A 25,694-nucleotide genomic window follows, 5' to 3' on the forward strand; every position below is an offset into this window, starting at 1 on the left:
GTTGAATACCAATTCCCTCATATTACCCGACACCATCACCACGGCTGATTAAGCTACCTAAGGTCGTTGACGTCATTGGTGGCAATGGACTTGCAATCCTAACCAGTCAGATCAGAGTGCTGACACTGAGGTTAGCGGGGAGCCTAATGTACTGACAAGCAATCCTTACAGACTGATACCGTGGGCCAGGTCATCTGCCCTCCTGTCCGCATGACAACAAGATGGAGGGAATTGCACACATATGGCGTTGGAATTATTAATGATGGCCGGTCAAACTTGTTTCAACAAAAAACTGTTTGGATACCACGTGTGCCCACAGTGGAGATTTAATCAGAAAGGTTTCTTGTACGAGTACGAGGTGTTTGGATTCCCCAAACACTAAACAGAATGGACTAAAACCCACCACCGGTCTGTGTGGTGTCAAAGGAGCTGCACCGGTTGTCCGATATCATGGCACACGACGCAGAATTAAGCAGCCTATTGTCATTCCTCATGCTCGCGTTCGTGATGCCCAAAGCGACGCTGGATCAAACCGTTATTGGCTGATTTTGTGCAGTTTGAAAAAAAGCAATTAGATGTATCTATATGACTGGAGCTCATAATGAGAGCAGCTCCATTGTTCTGCAACCTGTTTCCTCCCATACTGAGCATGCTGACACACCTCTGTCTGGCCCAAGTGACTGATGAATTTCCAAACTGTGCATCAGCTAAAGCTATTAAGTGGTCTGCTGGAGCAAAATGACTTTACTGTTCCCTGAGTGCAACATCAGGCTCAGCAATTCCTGCCTGCTATTGTCTAGGGCCACTGTGACAAAGTTAATTTCTTGCCAGACAAGCACAACCTCGTATGCCGACACACACAATAAATAACAACAACAACAAAAATGACAGTTTTTTCCAATTTGCTTTTTGAAAAGATTTTGGTCACATGAGGTGACCCGTGCCAAATGAGTTTCTCATTTCATGCTTCGACATTGGCGAAGAGATTGCCTAATATTATGTTCGAAGCCACTGTGACATACAATAACTACCAATAATGTATTACCCATTCACGATGTCAGAGTAAGGACTTAATACAAGGCTTGCACTATTCAGGAAACTTTAACTCGGTCCATAAAACCGTCTGTATTGATAGACATCTTTTCCTTATGGCCAAACACATAAAATGAACCATTACATGCAGTCTATAAACCATGAAAATACAAAACAGCTTAATCAGCTGCATGGTTTTTTTTGCATGAAGGAAAAAGGACAAAAAGGATGCACACTCCATCCTGCCCTGCATTATTCCCGGTCCCATCCAAGTGCTTGGAGATAAATCCACTGTGTTCATGATGACTGACTGGATGGAGCACGCATCTCGTTGCACACCATGTGATTCGAGTTCGCTTGCCAAAGTTAGCCAAACAAAGAGCTGCTTTCCGAGTCCTAAGCTCTGGCTGAGGCTTTATCCGCCGAGGACCTGTTGAGGTGCAGTGCAGATGCAATGCGGAAGAAGGACATTGCAAAAAAAAAGAAGATCTGCTTCACTCGCTAAAGTAAGCTCCTTGCAAATGTAGAATAAAGAACGAAAAATCTGTGCCTGTGGATATAATTGCCTTTGTGCAATCATGCAGTACATCCGAGAGTAGACAGTAAGTCAGTTCTTTTTGTACATTAATGGGTTGCAAAGTGTCAGGATGCACTGAACACATGAATATGTTGTGATCTGCACACCGCCTATCGTCATCCCACTTGCAGATAACAGTGTGTAGCGGTATAACCTAAAAGATGTTATAGACAGCACAGTACACAGACTGCCAGAACATGTTCTCTTGACAGAGAAGGAAACGAAACTGGAGTCCTGCCGTTTGAATATCTACGGCTCAGGTTTACATGTTTCTTTTTTCACGTCGGCCTTCAGCAGTTTATTTTACCACCACAGCACTAAATGGATGTATTGTACATGATCAGGCAATATTGGGCATTCATTGATCCATTGTATTCGCGGTCAAAGAGTTTTTTCGTTCACTTCGAGATGCACAGCAACAGTGAAAAACTTCCCCCATTTCTGAGCGATAGAAAGCCAAGATCACGATGAGCAGCAGGATTGCAGTCAAGTTGGCGTTGCTAATGTTGTGTTACTGAAAAGAAATCAGAATGTGGGTGTAAATCACAAGCTTCATTATGATACGATAACAGAGAGATTCTTTGTACAACCATACGATATTTACTGCTATCATAGCAGCATGGAATCAACGTGAGACAATATCATATGCCCATTAAAAACAAATCGCGTGCATTTATATCGACTCACGAAGAGAAAATAAAACATGACTTGACACTTGTACTACTGGGATCTTTCAGACATTTAAATGCAATATAATCTATTCTTTTGAATGAAAAGACCTGCTGATGAAGGTATGGTCGCTGGTAAAAAAGTGAACCTGGGCCAAAGTTGACCCTGTAGTCAGGCAGGACACAGGAACGTGACTTGGGTCTTGCAGCATTTATTTACCAACAAATAACTACACACACTCTTATTAAGCACAATGTGACAATGCATCAGTCGTCAGAGTAAAACACCAGTGTGATTAGCATATTTACATAATATCATAAAATGGCAAATAAAAAACTAATAAGGCAGTTAATATGTGGTGATTATGTGCACAGCGAGAGAGAGAGCGAGAGTGCAAGAGAGAGGCCTGTCTTTGTAACCTTGTGCTCTGACAGCAATGTAAGCCAGAGTGATTTTCTTTCACATGCTCCATCACAAGACTGCCATGTGCTGCATGTTCCGTCTCCTGCTCTATGCATGTTCGGCCTACTAGTCCTTGGAAATGACAACCAACAAATTACCCTCAAGCGGGACTCTTTGAGGAACCTCAGCTCTGTAGAGGGAATATCTTTCACTATACGTCTACGAACCACGACTAACTCGAGAGGCTGGAAGTAAAATAGTTAACTGGAGCAAACTGTCGCGGGTTGTTGGTGACATATCTGGTCCCGTCCCCTCCATTGTAGTGATCGGAGTCTTGGTGCTCCTTTGACCGGGGGGGGGGGGGGGGGTAAAGCTGGCAGTAAAGCACTGAGCTCTGTGCTACCGTCTCTACTGGCATGGTGATGGAGGCCAAGGCCTGCCATCCCAGATAAACCTCCCTCTGTTCTCCCCGCAGCCCAGCAGGCTTCATGTTGGCTGCAGGTGTCAGAGAAAATGTTCCCATAGCTATTAGACTTCAGCGCTGCTGGTGACAGGTAGACGACTTAAGTTGTGACGGGGGATATGGACACGGCAACTTAGGGCCGAGACGGAACGAGGGGGAAAAGGTTAAACTGCCGTGGCCACCAAAAAACTGTTGCAATGGGGAGAATAACAGATGAAAGTTATGGTATTCCTCACCAAAGTACTTTGATAAGAAATCAATCTTCTCCACAGCATTATCAGCTCAATCGGCAGCTCTGTACACGCCAAGAAACTCAGCGTGTTTACACAAGAGGCTGAATAGAAGACAAGTTAAAATACAAACTAAAACTCCTTAAAAGTTAATGCACGGGGGAAGTCAAAGCTTGAAATAATTGCATGTGATGATTACCGTACACTAGAAGGAAAATGTATTTCAAAAATGGAAAACAGTGGCAGGTTGTTGTAAGCACACTGATGATGCTCGTTGCTGCCTCTGTTCCAAAACTGTCACCAGGGAGAAAACCTTGTTAGGCTGAATCATCAGCAGCCATATTAGATACAAGGAGACATCATTGAAGGCACTAACAATTTCTCTCCTTAAAAACAGTTTAAAACATAACACTGAACCATTAAATATGGGTAGAAAATGGGCAAATCCTACTTTTTCGGGTTTCTTTGACGTGAATGACAAGCAGAGTTTTTGCCTTTTGTGAAAAAGCGAATGCAAACAAATTAAGAAACAAGAGCAGACCAGTGAGGCTGCAACTAATGACTATGGTCTCGATCGCGTCAACCTAATTTGCCAAATATCTTCTCAAATAATGAATTAAACGTTGGCTCTACAAATAATTTTCAGTTTTATCGGTCCAAACATAATCAGTTTGCCATAATGCTAAGACAAGAAAAAGCAGCACATTCTCACTAAGCTGAAACCATGACATATTTGCTTGAGGAATAGCTTTAACGCTTAAACAATTAATATACATAATAGTTCATTTTCTATCAGTTAACTAATCGATTAATTGTTGCGGCTTTCGTTTTTAGTTAACACTTTCAAATGTCAAGACCTATGTTGTTCAGTTTGAGCCTCATTGTAACACATTTGATGCCTTCTCAATTATTGATATATCGGTGTCTCTTGTGTATAAAATATCAGGTGTCTTTTTTTTTTTTTATGTATCTGTGAGGCCACCTTTTCGTCAATATACAACAACTACTCCATCTGTGAATATTGAGGCCAATGTTAACACCCGCCACGCCACCTTGCCAGGCAGGAAGCAGGACACTGAACTGGCAGATTAGACCACCTGGCCCTGCCAGACTGTCAGCTATTTATACCCAGACAATCATTTACCCTGGGAGGCAGAGAACCAGAGAGCCAGGGTAACGCAGCTCTGTGGGAACCCCAATGGTGAAGAAAAAAAGAAAAGAGCCAATAAAGGAGGGAACTGATGACAAGTCTAATGAAGTCTTCCTCTGCCACGGTGTCTTCAATGTGTCACGTGTGTGTCTTTATGAAGTAAATACACAGCATTTCAAGGCTAGGACTTTTTCTTTTCTTTTCTAAATTTTAAATTCAGAGCAATAATAAAGCCGTGAATAACCATTTGCTGCGTAAATATATAGTGGCGTAACGGCATGAAGAATGAAGCCGCTCTCTCCCTGTTTCGGTTGTAAGCCGAGCTTCTCTGTGCTTCCCTAACGTAGCGTGGTGCGTTCAAGTGCACGTCTCTCTGCTGTGCACCAATGGCTAGCTAACCGCGTCTGCACTGCGGTCACCACTGATGACGCCGGTCCGACAGAAGTGTAACACCCACCTTTGGGTTCCCCCTCACGTGAACACTGTAGCTCTGTCGCCGCCGTTTATGCCGTTAGCATCGATAGCTGCTAGCCGCCGGCTCAGCCGTTGCCATGTTGAGAGCCGTGTGGAGGCAATCACCCAATCACAGATATCCTCTGAATTTGGATACGATTACCCGATGGAATCTGACACTGGAGAGACATATTTCACGATGACAGCAACGATGTGGCCTATATACGGTACATGCTACACAGGACTGCCAAACAGCCTTTGATTACACTTTGGTTTGATCAGTCACGCTGTCAAAGTTGGTGTCAGACATCACCAAAAAAACGCAAGAAGCAACTTTCCATAAAGTCAAACAAAATCTACAAAATAACAAGCAGCAGCATGGTTGAATGGCTTGCCAGTAAATGTGGGCATGTACCGAAATATGCTCTGCAAACTCTAAATTCTAAAAGTAGCAATCTTACAACTTTGAAGTAAACCACACTGCAATTAAAACAGGCAACGACGTGTTCCAATTTAAAAACCCCAAAGAGCTTCTTTTTTTTTTTTGCTCCTGCCGCCGCTGACATTTTCCCTGTTAGTGGCATGGACGCGTAATTTGGTGGCACCAATACTTCATTTCAGAGAACGTTTTGCAGAGTAATGAACACGTCACTGAGGTAAATTAATGTGTCACTGATCCACAAACAACAGGCTTGTTCGAGAGAAGAATGACATTTGGAGTTGGTGGTTGGCAGATTTTGTTTTTTAAAAATGATATCAAAAAAGTGGATATCCACTTTCTTTGACTGAAGGGGAGAATGCCCTCACATCACTTGCCCATTCACCATTAAGGAAGCGGCTCCACAAACTCTTCCTTGAGGACAGAAAAAGATCTAAGAGCACACTTTGGTATAGCGCTCAGGATTGTGGCAAATACTCAGTAAAACAATGAAAATCACTCATACAGTATGTGCACTGTGATACACGTGTTGGTGTGGCAGAGAGATACAGTGGCAGGGAGAGTGTGTGTGTGTGTGAGTGTGTGTGAGTGTGTGTGTGTGTGTGTGTGTGTGTGTGTGTGTGTGTTCTTCAACAGCCATTTCAGCCTACTAGATATCCAGCCTTCTTTTTCAAAATACAAAAGGCTGGAGGCAGAGATGAGTCGAAGTTATCACAAATAGCTACCACCATCACAAAACTGCTGCTGTAGAAAATAGTGGAGAAAAAGACAGTCGTGAAGTGTTCATTGAACCAACTGGTGACTGTTTTACTTTTTAGATTGCATGACTTTGCCCACTTGCTCATCATATTATGCAGTTATAATACACCCAAACACAATAGAGATTGGCGCTGGGTAGATGAGAACAAATAAAAAGAGTTAAAGCTTAATGACCAGTATTTATTAAGTGTATGTTAAATGGAGACAGAGTTCCATTCACTTGGCATTCATGTTGTTTTTTTAAGCAACCGTCATTAGTCTGAGTATTCTGGCTATCACACCTGTTCTGCTCTTTGGAGGCAGAGATGTGAAAGAGAGTTTAGCACTGAGCCCAGGAAACAGGTGGAGCTAAGTGGAGTTAATTTACTGACTGTGCGTGCGTACGTGCGCGTGCGTGTCACAAGAGAGTTGGTGAGAAAGACAGAGCCAGACAGACTGACACATGGAGCAAAGGTGAGTGCTAATATTAGTCTGCTGCTGTGAATGGTGTGTGAGTTTGGGGTGAGAGGTTATCATTATGAACCACGATCCTAAAAAAAAAAAGCTCTTTCTCTGTCTGTGCATCTTTGCTCTGAAGGAAATCAGTGGCAGCTATAGTAGCTGCAATTCTACCAAGTACCTTTTCTACCTCTTCTACCTTTTTTTCTTCTTATGCTTCTCACTTCTGACACTTAAGTAATTGTGTCAGACCGTGCAGGTGAGGATAAACAAGATACACCTTAGACTCTTCAAAGTAAAGAAAGGCCATTCTAATTAAATTATTTATCTGTATTTCACAATATTAAATCCCTGATGAGTGCCCTATGGCAGGCAATGAGGCTCCAAAAAATAAAATGGTGGACTCGTTAAAAAATGAGGCGTTCATTTACTACAGATTTATTGGGCCTCTACTAGTACTCCCTCTCCAAACCCGAACTCTCACAGGAGAGTATTAAAGTTTGAACCTGACAAAACAGACAGGAGATGGAAAATAGCAAAAGCAAAATGTACGAGCACTTGACAGAAAATGGCTCCATTCCATTGTTACATTAGAAATTGACAGCGATTTGTCCTGGTCTGTAAAATGTCTGCACTTTTAACCGAACAACAGGCGATATCCCCTCAATTTCACACAGACAGGAGGACCTGGGTTGCTCTTAAATGTCCAATAGCTGTTCATAGTAATAACCAGTAAGAGTTTGATGAACATTCCTCTGGAAAGCATCTCTGGTAGTGTGTACTGTGTGTGAATGTGTATGTGTGTATGTGTGTGTGTGTGTGTGTGTGTGGTCCATTGCCGAATCTGCTCTGCAGCAAAAAAAAAAAAAATCAAAGACAACCGCACATCAGTATTTTGCGAATGATTTAAAGAAAGAACAGACCAAGCTCTTATCACATCATACAGCCGGCTCTAGTGGGTGTTTTTAAAGACAGGATGACCAGGAAATCAAAACTGTCTTGCAGTGACAAAAGGATTCTTTCTGCGATGCAAAACTCTCAACTAGCAGCGAAAAAATAAATAAATAAATAACTTGCTCAAACTCAATCTTTCACGTTGAAAAGTTAGTTTTTTCTTCTTCTCCAAACGTCACCCTTTCAAAAACGGAAGCTTTGACCCATTTGCTTCCTCGCTGGGTATTAAACTAGGACATTATACCGTCTTCTGAGTATCGAGTGGAACTCTAGCGTGTGTAAAATTAGAATGAGGACTTAATCAGCGACCAGCTATTATTGGAGTTCAGGATTCCAATTTCCTTACATATGGCAACATAAATCACTTTCAAGTGACGGTAAAGACAGAGTGAACCGTACTGGAAACAATCGAACTGCGCGGCTAAACAGCGAAATAAACGTGTGTCCGTCTGTTGAAAAGCACGATTAACCCACAGAGCAGGAGACTAAAGCTTATTCTGCCATTTGATTATTCTTTCACTTCTTTTCAGACATGAAATGAAAATGACCCGCCCCCCCAAAAAGAATCCGGAGCCATGACTGACCGTGTCGAGTGTTATTTGTTGTGGTTGTGCAGAACAGTAAATCTATGTTTATAGGAACGCTCGTAATATAATTAGGACGCCAAGACACCGTTCACATTACAGCTCAGTACAATGGCCGCTCTTAATACGGTCAAGCTCCACTCTGCATGATTATGAATGAGTGCAGCAACTCATATTAATGAGTCCTGCTTGAAACGGGTAGCATCAAGCATTGTTGACTCTCGCTCCTCCGCAAATGAGCTTCATTGCTGGTTTTGAACAAGTACAGGTTCATAATATGTATTTAACGGTTTGGTAGATCCTGGTTGGACACACACACAAATCTTTTGAAGAAAAGTAAATGTGCAAAACAAGCAGAGGATCAAGCTACAGTTTCAATTCTGACACCTCATCCATATTTCATATGGTCCGCATTGTAACTGTAGTAGAGTCTATACCTGCCATTCCAAAAGACCGGGTCAGGACCCACAGGTGGTTCGCAGGATGTTTCATTAGGGTCGCCAAATACATTTTAAGAATTTCTACCAGTTTTTTTATTTCTCATTTCATTCTGTTTCCTTACCTTATGAGAGGAAATGTTAAAGAATGCGATGGCCTGGGAACTATGGCCTAAATCTATTTATTTTGTCTCATTTCTAGATGATTTAGCATGCGTTAATGTTTATAATAACACATGCATGAAACAAAGTTGTCATTTATCGAACGTACGTGTCTTTAAAATGGCGGGTTTACCCGTTGTTCTTCTCACAAAAGGCCTACTGTGTATTGGGCTGTGATGTTTTGTCATTTTTAACCAGAAAGAATAAGGTCCACATGCAAATATAATCCATATGGACTCCATTGCATGTGCCACAACTGGAGTGTGAACCACGAGGACTCAGATAGTTGGGAGAAAGCTGTTTTGTATTCCAGAAATGTAAATAGGACTGGACAATTAAGCAGTATTGCACTTTAATTTAAATGGTAATTTAAATGCCAAAGCAGAGCCTCCTCCTCAATGTAGATTGTTGTTCAGCAATTTTAAATGGGTTATCATTTTAAAAGACATGATGGTGATATGGCTTTAATTCCTAAATTAAAAACAGAGGTTGATATAATTACGGCATAGGCAGAAAAAATACACAGCAGTATATTCAAATGAGCAGGGCTCTAATTTGAGCATGTGCCCAAACAAAGGCAGAATATAGTCGGAGAAAACTATTTGACATGCAGCCCACATCTCCAGTAGTTAGTAGTTATTAGGCAACAGGTAATTAGAGGAGATATCGCTGCCGTTATCTGCTGCTGGATCTCATGAAGATTCCAGTATTATTATCCGGAAAAGCAAGCAGCACCTGAGCCTCAGACATCACATCATAACTACATTACAGATGTTTGTGACGGCACGCTACAACTGCAGTGCTGCCTGTGAAGAACAACCGAAGAGCAAGCAACAAAAACTTTCACAGCAGAACGACCCTCCAGATAAACTATAAGGACGGAAATACTTTAAACTGATAATTCAACCCACGCGAGTGTTTTCTTTTTTTTAGATTAGAAAGAAATTCTGAATAGGCAAGATTGTTAACTGGTGAATTGTAAAATTGGGCAAAATGATAACAAAAACATTGCTTAAACAAAACCCAATTACACGAGGCCGTGGTGGACCACCGTCTTATTCACCGCCTGAACAGGACGCCATGGCGATCGTACCTTTGTTGTGGACGTCATGGAACAGACCGTCTGAAGTACCAGCCCACCTCACTCTGGCACAGAGGACGTTGCAGTAGCTTGGCTTCATCTTTGGTCCTGCAGAGCACAAAAGAAAGAAGAAAAAAAAAAGACATCACGGTTCTCAGTCAGCTTTCGAGCTGTGGAACTAAAGGACTCACCATAAAGTCCGTTTTTTGATAGAGCACATTTCACTTTTGGATGCTAAAGCGCAGCCTGGAGGCAGCTTTCACACCGACGACAGCACTGCTGCAAAAAGTCGAGCTTCGTCACTCATTTTAATGAGACCGCTGCTTTGGCTCGGCGGGGGATCCAATCGCAGAGGGATCAGGCAAAACAATTGGTTCTGGCCCTCTTTTGTCCCACGGCACAATGTTGGGTCATTAAACAAAAACACACTGTGCTTTCCAATCGAATACATGCACGCACACATAGGAAGTGAAATATTTCGTTGCGCGGATCTTGTGGCATTGTACTAATTTCCTGTGTACCATGCATGGAGAAGAAAATGATTACTTCTGTGATTAACTTTCCAGAGCTGTACAATCAAAGCTGAGAGGAGTACAAGGACATAAACCACCGTCTTTGCATTTTAAACCTTCATCCTGGGCTTGCTCTTTTTTTTATTTAATCTTCTTGTTGTTTATTTCATAGTGCAATAGTCGCTGTGAAGGTCTCTAATGCAGCACTGTATGCTGAGATGATGAGCAGAGAATGTTGCTTTAATCCCGGAGCATTTGAGTGAGGAATAAGAACCTACCACAGCAGAATGCTGTATAAAGAACAGCAAATAAGCTAAATAAGAATCTTATAACCCAGAAGACACATTACAATCCAGGCTGCTCACTAATTAGAGCCACAGAAGGAATATAAAGCTCAGCTCTATAGGCCACTAAAATAGGAAAGGCTGTTTACTTCAACAGAAGAGAAGGAGAACAACAGCATCACGTGCTGCTTGTTTCCGGGGATTAAACACAATGCATACACCTTGTTGCCCCATAACAGTAGTTAGATCTCCAAAGAGTCAGGGCTGGAGTTGATGTGATTTGTACAAAAGCTGCGCCTTCAGAAGTAGAAGACCGGCTGTTCAGTATTTACAAATAGAACAATGATGATGAAGGATGAATCGGTTGTGCTTGTTTTGCCGAGAGAAACCAGACGACACGCGTGATGTTATTTCTTTTGTCAATAAAGACGACGCCTGATAATCTGACTGAATTTGCCATTTCGTTCCACTGCATTCATTTAGCATGACACTTTGTTCCCGTTAGCTATTTGTTTTGTTTTGTTTCGCCCCAAACCAATCAGTGGCGACTCTAGCGACCTATTTCAGCTGCTGAACAAATCAATGCGTTGGTAGAAATTCAGACTTCTGGAGCAAGTCTAATCCAGACTATTGCAAAAGTCACTCTGTGATTTCACATTTTTCTGCTTCCTTTGAAGGTTAGAAGGCAACACTGGCCGTCCAAGCCGTTCCACTGTCCAGGGTCATAGTACGAGAACTCGGTCCCGAGCCAAATCTCTGAAGAGCCAACACCCATGCCCACCCACACCCTCTTCAACATCCGGCTCACACTTTCAAAGAAACCGTTCGCCGTAATGAGAATCGATGTGGGTGTTAAAAGTATTGGCAGTCCAGCCCAGGAGCTGCGCTCGGTGCAGTCTTTATTAGTCTGGAAAAAGAGAGCGCTGGTCTCGAGCCTGCCAGCTCGAAATAGGCAAGCATTGATCAAAAGGTGAGGCCGGGCTGAATCTACTCCTTTAAATCGCCTGCGTCACTCCTCGGTCTCATTACAACAGCTGTCAGTCGTCTTCCAGGTAAACCAAGGCCACCGTCACACCGAGGCAGAGGTTAAGGCTTGGACAGAACGCAGCTTACGCAAGAGCTAGAAAGTCTTGAAGTCAGAGTGAATTTGGCATCATATTCATCTTTATCAGTTGAGAGCAAAATAGAAACACACACACACACACACACGTATTGGTTCTCTCAGCAATTTATATATATATATATATATATATATATATATATATATATATATAAAGTGTGTATATATATCCCTCAGAATTTCAAAAATGTGTTAATGTCCCGTCTTTAACGAAGATTCCCGTCAGTCCTTGATGCCATCTCAAAGTAACCACTTAGTTTGACAATTAACATTAGCTCCTAAAAACTTGCATGACCTTAGATTATATAAAACATACATACTGCATATTAAAGCGGCGATTAAATGCAATTGAATACGTCTTTAAAATGCTGGAAAAGCATTTCCCCCAAATCATTTAGGAATTTAGCTCTTTAGAGTGCATAGGCAGAAGACCGCTACTGTATGACAGCGAAAAGGTCTGATGGAGCATCAACATGTTCTCATCCCAACTCATCACATGCTGACGCATTGTCACCTCCAAAATAACTCAACAGCACTCGACGACTAGAACACTGGCCTCAAACTCCGGTCTCTGGTGCAAAGTCCTGTTTGTTGGGCCCATCTGCCTCCACTCCACCCACACAATGTTAATTTTTTGGGGGGGGTCTTATGTCATCACACTCAGAGAATGTTCTGAGCATTTAATAATGACGGTGATGGGTTGACTCTGTAGTTACTTGAAAGCCTGGTACAGATACTTAAGGATTCCTTGTGCGTCAGTATCAGACGCCAAGGGGCGTGACAGAGCGTCTGCATTTGACTCCCTGGGACTGAGAATATAAAAGAGCCAGAATTTCATGTGTTTGTGCGGACTTAAAAGGTACCACCTTAAAATGTGTTGTGTTGCTGAACAGCTGACTTTAAAGTAAACAAGCAAGCATTAAAAAAGATACAGAACACGTCTTCTGATCAATACCCTTTGACATGATCGCGACAATTCTTTTAAATAATAAAAAAAGTAAATGGGAAATCATTCACTACTTTTTCTCTTCACTATAAAGGGACTTTAATTTACAGAACTATATAGCGATATCGTGAGCTTATCAGCTAAATGAAATAATTGTTAATTATGTTATTGCTGTCCCACTATTAAACAAAACAAATGGTGTAGTTACCTCATAGGAAAATGCTCCAAGTGAACTTAGTTATGCAGCATATATTTCTATAGTATATTTCTAGGGCGTTTGAGAAAGAATAGAAGGAGTAACGTATGCGTTTGCTCTGCTGTTGTCAATGTATTTCTCAAATGATTAAAATGGCGATTTGTGTTGTTGCGCTCCTCTGCTTCCATTAAATATAAAAATGTTGGTATCTAGCATGGCCTAATTACTGAAATGGAACATGAATCCCCCTCCTCATTAAAATCATGAATTGTCCCCCCCATACTTTTACACAGGTAGCAGTTCTTACTTGCATGTCAAGATTGTATAACTTGCATTATCTCAGAGAATTATTCTGTGTGAATTATGAGGTTTCAACATTATACTGGATAATAACTCGTACTGTTCAAGAAAATCAGTTGTCTGGGAGATGATGAAAGAAACCTTGCAATAAACTATTCAAATATATTCATGTCAATCTTATTTTATTTTGAACGAGGGAAATAAACATTCATAAAGTAAAGCTGTGTTACCTGCTAAAAGGAGAACAATTTATTTCTAAAGATCCATCCATCTCTGATTCCAGCACTGGAGTGCTCTGAGGGAGGGATGCCAGTCAAATCCTTTCACACATTAACCAGATGTCTGGCTGCTTCAGACGCAGAGACCCTGTCAGAATTGTATCCTGGCTTTAGGGCTGGCTTCATTTCAAATGTCTTGGCAGCTAATCAGCCGATATCTTTCATCGAAAAGTCAAAGAGACAGGGCTAAGCCTACCCTTACTAAATCTACCAGGGTAAGATTGTGTTTCAGTTGTACAGTCATTCAAAGCTTTAGTGGTTGATAGGCTTGAGAGGAATCACATAAACCAATCTAGTGTGTACAATATTTCTGGCTGCAAGCCTGCAACGGATATTTTAGTTTTCCTGAATAAAAAAAAAGAAGGTTTACTTCATATGTTGCTCCTTCTATAATCCGACAAATAAAAAAGGCCCAATTCAGATAAAACCAGGAAAGCAACACAGACAAATGGCAACTAATCAAATCCGAACAAACTCGGGGACACAAGGGCTTCCCAGCGTCTCTAATTCCACCTCCCGATAGCTTTAAATATGTAGATGTCATTCATAGGACATGAAGGGTACGCAATACTGTTGCAACCACTTTTTGCTCTAATCAAAGTCCGCACAGCTCGTCACTAAAACTGGAGATTTGGTTCAATCACCAGAATTATAACCCATCATCAGCACCGCCTGATTGAAAGTACGGCTTTCATCTTTGTGAAAAATATGGCATTTGGGAAAGTGACTGCCCCATCGAGAAGCGCTGGGGTCATCCTCAGATGATCGTTGCAAAACAAAGTGTAAAATACAGCCTCTCCATCGACTCCGCCCCTCTACTCGTCAATGTCACCGTGGCTTCCTGAATTTACCGGGGTATGAAATTAATTGTCTTCACACCTTTTGGAGACTTCACATAAGATCAACTTCCACTGAGATCAGACGGGGAGATTAACCTTAAAGCCGACAGCTACATCGCCTAAACGACTGACCACAGGGAGTGAGAGGATATTGCACTGAGGTGGTGGGACCACTTTCAACAGCAATTTAGTTTTGCCTGAGGACAGAAACGTGTGTTTAGGACTAAATGGAACCCATAATTAAGCACTGGGCTATGCCCTGAAAGTAGAACCAGTGCACTCATGTTTATCCTGGGTGAAGACCGCAAGGTCACTGAATTGCTCATTCATCTTCTACGTTACATACGTAGCCCTTGTAGAGTTGTAATGGTTTTTTATATATACTTGCACATGTAAATAGAAAAGTCCATGTTTTAAATTAATACATAAGAAAGATATGATAATCAATAAGGGATATTATGAAGAATATTCTGAAGGAATGTGTTTGGGAAACATGGGAGAAAAGTCACTGTCACTGTATAAGTATGTTACTGTAAAGGTGTAATCACTGAATAAGTATTATTGTAACTGTATGCTGATTGTTTTATGTTTTATAGTTATCATAACTATAAAGATGACTCAGGTATGAATGGAATGTATTGATCCAAGGAGGCGTAGTCAAAGTAGTGGTCTCCCTAAGAGACTGGAAGAGAGGCATTTATTTTGAAGGAGCCCATCTTACTGTTTAGGGCCGAAAGGGAAGAGATAAGGGAAGTAGAATCGTGGTTTATTGCTTAGAGAAGTCCGCCTCCTTGTACTGTTAGGCAAATAGCATGCTGTGTAGTTGATGTATATGCATGCATACCTGATACTAACCAATGGAGAAGCTTTATGCTCAGTGTATGGATTGTACTTAACCTTTCGAAACTCTGTAAGGCGTGGCATTTGTCCTCTCACGTGAAGGCGGTAGACAGTTAACTATTTTAACTGATTTTTATTCATATAAATCATTATTATAGCCTGTGGACCCAACGACACGTGAGCGCACCCGGCTGGGACAGAAATATATGCTTATGATCCTTATTATTTTATTAAATACTTTATATTTTAAATTACTGGTCTCAGGACATCTTTCAAAGCGCGGGAAGCTCAGAATTTCGGTTGAACTTAACACCCTATACAGCAATCCCCATGGAGCGCTGCTGTATTTGTTCAGCCTCCTGTGAAGCGTACAGCGTATGCTCCCATACTGTCATCTAAGCTTGTGTTTTTTAAACCGGATCAGTAGGTGAGGTTAAAACTTAGGAAATAGATTTAACAGCCATTTGAGGGAATATAACATTAGGTAGATAAGACCTCTACGAGGGAGGAGACTATAATGAAGTTACTATGCCAACTAGATTTCTTCATCTGCACATTAACTTTGCCCTCATTTCAACCCCTGCAGTGCACATCAAGAACAATCCTGACAGTGAGTGCACTTGGAGTGATGTACCAGAAAAAACATTCAATTAAAAAAAATCTAAAGTCTCCCTGACTGACGTTACCTTTCATTACCGTACAAAAGGGAAATAATATTCTTGTAAATATTCATCAGTCCTTTACTAGTATAATGTGTTATTTTAAGAATGACAACTGGCAGCAGGAAAACAGTTTCCCAGTCAACCCAATCCTGAGAATCCCCCAAAAAATAAAAATGGTGTATATCAGCAACACATTGCAGGTAAACAATGCTGTTACACAATATACTTCTTTAGTCATCTGAACTTTCCAAACATTTCTGCCACAACAGAAAAACTAAACATCCAGTTAAACTCAGCATTACTTACTGAACCATAAGCGTCTCTTGAATATAATCAAATACAATAAACACAATTAAAAAAGGTCCCCAACATGAATGCAAATGAGACAATCTTATTCATGCCTCGTCGGGTTTCCATGATGGTGGCTGAAGGCTTTAACCATGTTTTGTTATAGTCGCTGCATGAGGAGGGAACTAATATCTCAGTTCAGTTCATAACTTTCGGTTTCAAACAAATTACTCGTATAGATTTGAAAAAAAAAAAAAAAAAAAAAAACATCTCTGCGTCGCAGCAATTCCTAGACAATGATTTAACTATTAACTTTTTCCACTATTCTATTCAGTCACTTTGTTGATTTGTGTCGGGCAAGTACTGTATGCAGACCCAAAATAAACACCCGCTTATTGATTCGCTCAGATGGCACCCTCCCACCGCCTGCCTCTTCTTATCCAGCTCCTGAATTCCCCTTAGGGTCAATAACACATCTCATAATGAGAAATGTCACCTTTCCTCACCCAAAGTGGGAGAAAAACAATTTGGTTCAAAACATGGGGCGCATTCTCAACATGGTGCCATCCACCAAGCTAAGTTTAGCAGGGTAGCCTCAGGCGGCAGAGTCTAGTCAGACAGATTTTGTGGATGAATTCAAAATAGCGCCGGAGCACATGCACAACAGCCAAGGCAAACAGGAAGGACACGGTCTGCATTTAGAACAAACAAATAAATAAAACACTGAAGCAAGAAACGTCACTCTCATATTAATAAGCAAAAGGCCAGTGGTGCGCTGTAATAGTTCACATGTTTACATTCACATGAATGATGGGATTAGAGAAATCCTCTTCACACAACATGTGAATGAAATGAAAAGATATCGGAACAAAATCTACTCATATTTGAAACAAGAGTTACTGCAAGTTTTAGTGCTAATTTAAACAATAGCAAATAACTAGCGGGTGTGCCAGCTGATTACTCTGTTGCATTAATTAGAAGGAGATGTCACTGGCTTACACCACTTGTAAAGAAAAGTAGGGGCTTGTTTACCAAAGTAAACACGAGGACATCCTTCTTCTTGACGCGTTTGTCATCAAGAGATGTTTTCTTTGAGCAGGGGTCGACGAGCCTCTAAAGAACTAATCTTGTGCATGATGTTGAGAGCTCTGGGTCTCCTGACATGTTGTTGTTTTATCCTGCAAACAGTTTAGGCCTGTGACATCGGCCTAATTAATTTCACTGAGTTATTGATTTGTGCACATGGTATTTACTGCTGCTGTTTCCGGGCTCCTGATCTTAAGATGGAAACCAAGTGAAACCATAGTGTGCTTAAAGCAGACCAACATTAATCACAGTGAAAACAATCAGGGCTTCAAACGGCTTGTTTTGTCTGACCGACCTACAGAAATTTAGTATAGTATAAAACAAAGAAATGCAGCACATTCAAGTGAAACGTTGGAAATTGAGGATATTTTAAAATCAATAAATCAACACTTTTCAACTAAATGAATTAATTATTTGCCTCATATAAAAAAAACAATCCAATTAAAATGCTGATAGCAGGGCCCAACACTTATTTTTAAACGTGGTTGCTTGGCTGGAACCAGGCTTCAGCCTTTGGTAGCAGAAACTGAAAATATGGTTGCCATTTTTAGTAAACTTATATTTTAAGTAATTAAGATCCTACGCATAAGTTATACATCCATGAAAGAAAATGATTTGTGTTCAAAACAACATAATCCCAAGTTTCATATTAGAAATGATTTATTTAAAGTTACCGGTTCATTGAAAGTGGCTAAAGAACTTAAGGCCAATTTTCTCAAAATGTTTGCCAGTGGTAACATGCCAACTGTTTCTGTCGTGCTCTGGATACTATTGACAGCTTACTAGCACTAGATTAAATAAATATAACTTGTATTACAGCTTTCCAATAATGGTTTCCTCCAGCCGTTTGTATTGTGTCTGTGCGTCGCTGTAACAGGAAGACTTGGACAGGAGCTTGACAGCCTCTCTTTCAGCATGAACAAAATATTGAAGTTCAATTGTAGTTTTCACAATAGCAGCACTCTTGAGATGTGGTGCACCAGCAAAACGTCGGTATAGTTCATGATTGACAAAACACATTTCATGCTTTACAGGAGAAGTGCACGCTTTTTGTTATATTGCAATAAAGAACTTGTCTATGATGCGTGTAAACCTATACCTCATTAACATTCCTAAACAAGCTTCCAGCTACTCGAACATTGCACACTGATTAGGAAGAACATGACACTTTTTTTATATCTGGGCTCTGGAAGCTGAGGGACTGCCCACCACCACTCACAGCAATTTCAAGTAATAAGAAATAATAACCATATGGTGGAGTGGGAGTGCTAGTTATAGTAATGCAGACAACATATACAGTATGTCTTCTCGATCGATGGTGTCCACGTGTCTGAAAGTCCACAGGCTATTAGCTATTAGCTAACAGTTAACTGTCTGTCCCATTCACGTGAAAAGAATCATAGCACCATGAACAATGGTTGCGACAGATTGCAGGACACAACATATTGCTCCTTGTGTCCACAAAGAGGAAGGGATATTTTAGAGTATAATAAAACAGAGTATAAGACAGTGACTGGTGATGATAACACATATCCACGGGGTGATTTCAACCTAATCCAGCCTAATTATTATCTTAGCATCTCAATTATTCTATTAAATAAAGTGTTTTCCAATTAAAATACTGAATTGTCAATCGTTGTTTCAGGCAGAAGCTCGTAATCACAAAACCTGACAATTGATTTCTGTGCTCCTTCTGAACCACAGCACAAAGCACTGGCCAGTGGCCACCACTGTTAATCTATTTTGACAGAACTAAATCATGACATGAACAAGCCAGCTAAACTAAATTAGTATGCAGGGCAAGCTTCTGACTTCAAATGTAAGGTTTCTGCAACTTTATATGGAAGCTTAGTTCTGTTTCAAGCAGCCAGGGTCACCTTACCCAACATCCACATTTAACTGAACTGACAGATCTGAAATGCAGTGCAGACAAATGTACTTTTAATGGGACGGTGATTTCTACAGCAGTTTACTACAATAGCATATTATAGCGAATAAATTATCTTTTAAATGGAAGTTGAAAGGCCTTTCGAACAAAGAAGAGAGAGCTCCTAATTTAAATTGAAAAAAAAGAATAGGCTTTTTTACTAAGAATGAATCATGATGAAATGTAAGTCAGGGTGTATGCCACTCACCATGTATGTAGACATGTATGAATATCATTAAATATGAATCTGACAAGGTGTCACGGCTTGGCCGTGACTCACTGTCCCTTTCTCTCTTTTCCTTGTTTGTCCCCTGTGTGTCTCGTGGGCGTGGCTTCTGGCAACTGGCAATCATCTCCACACCTGCCTCCAATCACATCATCTAGTCCTCCCTGTTAAAACACCCTGGCTTCCCTCTCTCCAGTTGCTAGATTATTGCACCATCTACAGTGGTACCTAGACTCTCGGCTTCACTAAGAGATGTACTTTATTTTGTTCCTGGTGATTTTCTACTAACCCCTATTCCCTGTGCCCAGGAATCCCGTACCTGCATCTCCACTCAGCCGCTCACGCCACCTCACCACTCCATCTACACTCTCCCGGTTCTGTACGAATAAACTGTTTACCTCTACCCAACCTTGCCTCTCCGTGTCTGCGCTTGGGTCCGGCTCAACCGAACCCTCACACAAGGGTGACGATGACTAAGGAAGACACCGTGAGTCACATGATGGTGTCAACAGCGCCAAAGTCGGTCGTATGTTGTTTATTATTATATGGAAAGGGTAAAAAGACCTGTGCAGAGGTATTACAGATATTCTTTTGGCATTCATGTTGACATGGCTTGGAGTAAGTGTAAGATTAGAAATGGCCATGTTTTGTTAAAAATGTTATGTTTAGTGTGAGTTTTAGGACCGAACTGATCCGTCATTTTCAATTCGGATACCTTAACTTAGAGTAGCCATCCTTAGCCGAGTATATCGTCATAAATAAAACAATATAATGAATCAGTGATGCAGCAGCACTAAAACTTGAGGCAGTGAATGACTGAATTGTGAGGACTCTTCTTTGTCGTATGTGAGAATAAACTGAATATCTTTTGGCTTTGGAGTGTTTGGCAGACAAAACAAGCAATCCAATAGCATCAGCAAAGGCTTTAGGGAATTATGATATCTTATCACCTAAATAACTAATCAAATAATAAAGACAATAATCATAGTGTGGATCAGCGCCATCGCTCCAATACCGAATTCAGTTAGGTGATGGCGCCGATACCGATCCAACAAATCGGATCGCTGCTTCTCGTGGAAAAAGTTTGAAGGACATTCGCTGCTTGAGCTACCTTTGTTGTCCATACACTATAAACCTCATCCCCTCGTCATATTTCTAATCCTCACAGCCTTGTTTAAGGTCAGACTTAAACAATGCAACAGAGCACAATGACATCATACATGTAACAATAGGCCTCCTACTCGAATCCCCTCAGCACTCACAGCTGTGGTCTCCATATGTCTCTGTCCTGTGCTTCCAACAAGTCAAGCACAAATCCATCAACAAAGCAGTAGATCAGGTAACAATTGCGTGGCTGCAGTTCTTATTTGTGCAAAGCAAGGTCATGGAACCACATGGATGCTGGATCAATCAGTCAGATTAATGAAGCACAACCTGCTGACAAGAGGAATATTGACACCCCTATTACATCTTGGTGCTGCAGTCCTCAACGCTGCTTAAATAAATCAGGCCCAAGTAGAAGGAGGCACGGAAACTACCGAACCCAATCCAAAAGAAACAGATAAACAGAATACAAGAAGATCTGAACTGTCGTGGAAATGGAGCTCTTCTTGGAAATAATAAACTCCAAAATGTCCCAGAATGAAATATCATTTTGGTAGCTGTGGCTACTTTGCTTTGTATTTAATACATGATATCTAATAAGCTAAAATCTACTTATAAGGAATCTTTTTTTATATATCTTTTTCCAAGTCTGAAGTTCCAGTTTACGGACAGTAATACTGTATGAAAGTATAAAATATTCAAATTTGATAAAAATGAATTCAGCTAATTAAAGCTGCAGTGATGAGTCGATCAACAGAAAATTATTCAGCAACTATTTTGATAATCAATTATTTTTTTATTTTTCAAGCCAAAATGTTTTTTTCAATTATCTCAACAATTTACTTTTTTCCTTCTAATATGTGGCAACAAATTTAATATCTTAAAGTTTGGGACTTTTAGTTTGACAAAATCAAATTGAAGACACACAAATTGTAGATAAATACCTTTTATTTGTACTGTTCTTTAATATTTCATAGATTAAAGAGTAATTGCAAAATTAACTGGCACAATCAATGATTTTTTATTCTGGTTCTGAAATAAGATAGTTATGCATCCACTGCCCAATCGTTCAATGAATCGCCCCCTTGCACTTCGTAAATGTAAACGGCTTTAAAGGAAATACAATAAATTACAAAAAACTGAATACAATAGTTTATATTGGTGAACGGGGCTCTGCAGCAGAGAGTAATACCCAGATTGTGGTTGTATTCCTGATCACAGGGATGGCAGTGGACATGAATAAATAGCATCTTCCGATTTTAATCAATAGGAGGATTAACCTTTGCTATCAACAACAACCTCTCTGCACAAAATGGGGAGTCAAGATTTAGGATTAGACCTGTGAAGACATGCTTCAGCTTATTATTGGATCTTCAGACCTGTATGACACCCCATATATCACTGGCATTAGGTTACCATTAATGACTCAGTAATCCTTCAAATCTCTGCAAAGAAATGCACCTCATCATGAGCTTTTCTGGAAATGAATGTATTTGCAGAGGTGTCTTCGGTAATAATCCTCCATAATTTTAGAGGAGAGGTCTCCACTTTCATGCCTTTATCAAAGGCTCATGTCTGCACATTTAGATAAGTACCACAATTATGATTATTATTATTTCCATATGACTCACACTGTGCTCATGAAACTGACTGCACAGAATAAACCGGGGTTTTTGCAAATTTATCACAGGATCAATGATTTGACCCCAAACTGTTTTCTGTAAGCGATTTACTACTTGACCCCTGTCAAGTTGTTTCCAATTAAGTTGATCACTTCATTGACTAAAGTGCTTTAGGGTGCAGAGAAGAAACAACAAAAGAAAGCAGAGGACAAGGAAAACTTAAATAAATATAGAAATAAATGTTGACTACATACAGAGACAACATGGGTAATTTTCCCAGAAATAATCTTATTTCTGGTTACAGCTTCTCAAATGTAGAAAAGTAGCTTGTTTTGCATAATTGTTAAACGAATATCTTTGGGTTTTTAGACTGAAGTGAGAAACTGGCATTAGGCTACTAAACAATCTGAAACACGGTCACATGACTTCACGCCGCCACATCCACCGCTAAGCCAAAGGCAGACTAGTTGGTGGATGACGAACTGTAGTCACATTTAGCCACTTGCTAGCAACTGCCTTTTATATGAGTCAAGGCTTCAACTTTCACAAGATATTGACTGACATACTTTATATTGTATAACCAAAACACATGCGTGTTAACCACATACCTTATTTCAGGGAACTAAACAACGACAATTCAAAAAGCCCATTCATTGACTGAAACAAGGGAACCGGAAGTGCAGCGATGCCAACTCATTTCCGGGTTCCAGGACTCATTCCTGCAGCACTCCTGACGCCAGACAAGGTTCAGTGCTGTAACCAGATGACAGCCTGAAGTAAAACCACACTATCCATACTTTGCCTCAACAATGGTGGTCTTTTACAAACGTGTATTTGTGTATTACTACAGCCAAGCATGTACAACTTTAAACTGTCAGAAAAGTATAGCGCTGGTTTACAAAAAGTTTAGAATAGAGGCTAGAATAAAGATCGCATGTCTGGGTCTCCTTTCCCGGAGGCATCTCACACATTTGAATCTCTAAAATTCAGCTACAATGTCTGTCATTATTGGTAAAACCCCCTCTGTGCTGACAGAAAAATACTTTTGCCCATTCCAGTACTATTACTTGATCTTCTTCTAGCATCCTCTTGACGTATAGAGAAACATGTCGACTGCACAAACCAGCTGTATGATTAATCTATGTACGTGAACAAATAATAACTAAAGTCAGCTCAAAAGGGGGTATTTTAAATACAGACCCTATTCTGTCACACTGCTCACTGCTCATTACGTTACGCTTCTAACTTCTACTTACGTGACGTTTCCGGGACAAACGTCAGCTAACTAGCTAGAACCTATTCGTGATTACATATCGCGTCAAAGCACTTTGTCTGCGGCAAAAACACCAAACATGCTGTGAACTTTTAGCACAGTGTGCCTCGTTGTCAACGAGAGGGAAGCTAACGCTAACTACCACCGTCTTAGAAGTGAAAGAAGAAACTAAAAGGAAGTATAAAAGTACCTGGATGTAGCGTATGTCCTCATTCATGCTCTCTGTATCGCTGCAAGGGTTCCTTGAAAATGCATGCGACACTTGAAGGTTCTTTACCGTTGTTCCTCGTTGAGTGGGTAACCAGGAAAGCGGCTCGTTAGCAACGAGAGCTGTCAAACAATGGCGGAGCCAAGTACGGCAAGCGAGAAGTCGACACGTGCTTTTTGTTGACGTTTTTTGCAAAACCCTATGAGCGAGTGTTTCGTGCTCGTGCTGCTGTCGGAAAACGTGTGGGCCAACTACACGGAGAGAGCGACTTCCCTTTGGAAAACAAGTATTTCTTCAGTAGCCTACAGTTCAATAACGGTGATGGAAGTAGTATTGTGATACTTTACTTCAGGGACTTTCATTAACAACATATGTCCTCGATAGTAGCTGAGTGGTTTTGGGGGTTTAATGATATAAAGAGGAGTTTGCATATAAAGTAGCACAAATATCACACATATTAAAGCAGATTGTTATTACCTATACGCTACCAGTTTATACTTTTGTAGAGAACATAATTCAGACCACGATAAAGGAGGTTAACATGTACAGAAGTTACTTAAATATCAAGCGCAAAACTAAAAATAATTATGAATGTTGAGCTCTGGGCTATTAATGCATATATGTATGTGTAATAAAGCACCTCATGTACTCCATATAGGATTTTGAAGGATACATTCAGTTTCTCATCTTATTTCACATAAATTATGACATTATGGATTTAATTAATTATACAAAATATACAAGTTTAACCTCAGAGTTGGCAGTTGAACATAGTTTTAACTGTAGAAGTGTTTTAAACACCCATAAGACACATTTGTGTCCATCTGCTGAATTTATCAGAAGTCGTTATCCTCTTTTATAGCTGCCCTTATTCGTGGGTGGCTATCTAATGGATTCTCTTCTAATTAAAATTAAAATGAATACAAGACTTAAGTAGATGGATTTGATGGAATTTAAAGTTGCATGAGTTTTCCTTACAGGAAGTTATTCAATGAAATTCCAAAAGAAAATCCAGCCTACTCTCTCGTATATTGTACACGTCAATAAGATCCCATTAAACTCTACAGTAGAAAAACTAAATATATAGTTTACTGTGCATACGAACAGTTTTGAGATACTTTACTTGAGCATTTAAATTATTTTATTCCATTAGCTGTATTTACTAATTACTTTTCAGGTTAAGATTTTACATAAAACAAAACCGACCATAAGCTCACAAAATGCAATGTACCAGGGCTCCTTATCACTTCAGATGTCTTTAAGTTGATAGTAGTTCCACCAAGGGAGATTTCTCCTCAAAATCAGATTGTTTTATTCTAAAAATTGTTCAGGTGCAAAAAAAGATCCATTACTGCGCACAAAAAAAAGATAAGACATTTTTTTTATTATTCTTTCCTACCACACGAATCATCTCACAACACCTTTATCTCATGACCCTTTGGGGACCCCCATTCCCCCGGTTGGGAACAAGTGGACTAAACTACCAACTGTAAATTAAGTTTAAGAGTTCATAACTCCACCTCGACCAGCTAAAACAATAAAATGTTGTGATGCATTCATGCACCAACATCAACAGTCTAATAATGTTATATATAACCATGTATCAGTCCCAGGGGCCATTTCTCAAAAGAATCATGTACCTTTATGTTGATTTACATTTAAAATCGATAATACTTTTGTACTTTTACTTATGTAAGATTTTGAAAGCAAGACCTTTATATTGAATGGATTTATTTATTTATTTTTTTTTTTTTTTACATATACTTATTAGTATTTTTTCTGATGCATAAGAGTTGTGATGACAACATTTCCCTCTAAGCTGCCATGAATTAGATCAGAAATGAAAAGCCGAACTCTGCTCCCCATTCTTCATTTGGTTCCTGTGGCACCTTGGGCTCAGGATTTGCAAAGGCTTAGTTTGTCTGCATCCTAATCTCTGACAACTAAAATAGCTCAAACTGTGTCTTCTCCCTCCCTCACCACCTAAAGTACACTTTCGTTCAGAGATGACAGTGTTGACCGCCACAATGACTTGATTTAATAATCCAAAAGCAAAACAAATAATGGACATGTCATTTTAAAAGCATCCAATATCACATTTCCGCCCTTATTATGGAAATGTATGTCATTTCACTTTTCTCTCACTTGTATGC

General features: G+C 40.2%; 1 protein-coding gene across 3 annotated transcripts in view; it reads right to left on the reverse strand.

Annotated features, from left to right (window-relative positions):
* Window positions 1-23,676, reverse strand: part of enox2 (ecto-NOX disulfide-thiol exchanger 2) — a 147,523-nt gene extending 123,847 nt beyond the window's left edge. For 2 of the 3 annotated variants that reach the window (XM_034543163.1, XM_034543164.1), the window contains exons 1-2: window positions 23,524-23,676; window positions 9,843-9,938 (exon numbers count right to left, since the gene is read on the reverse strand). In XM_034543163.1, coding sequence (XP_034399054.1) covers window positions 9,843-9,930 — 88 coding nt within the window. In that variant the 5' untranslated portion in view covers window positions 9,931-9,938; window positions 23,524-23,676. The remainder of the gene's footprint in view (window positions 1-9,842; window positions 9,939-23,523) is intronic. The other variant, XM_034543165.1, reaches the window with a different exon arrangement.
* Between the last annotated feature and the right edge of the window lie 2,018 nt (window positions 23,677-25,694).

Source organism: Cyclopterus lumpus, chromosome 10 (genome assembly GCF_009769545.1).
Source record: "Cyclopterus lumpus isolate fCycLum1 chromosome 10, fCycLum1.pri, whole genome shotgun sequence".
Classification (NCBI taxonomy): Eukaryota; Metazoa; Chordata; class Actinopteri; order Perciformes; family Cyclopteridae; genus Cyclopterus; species Cyclopterus lumpus.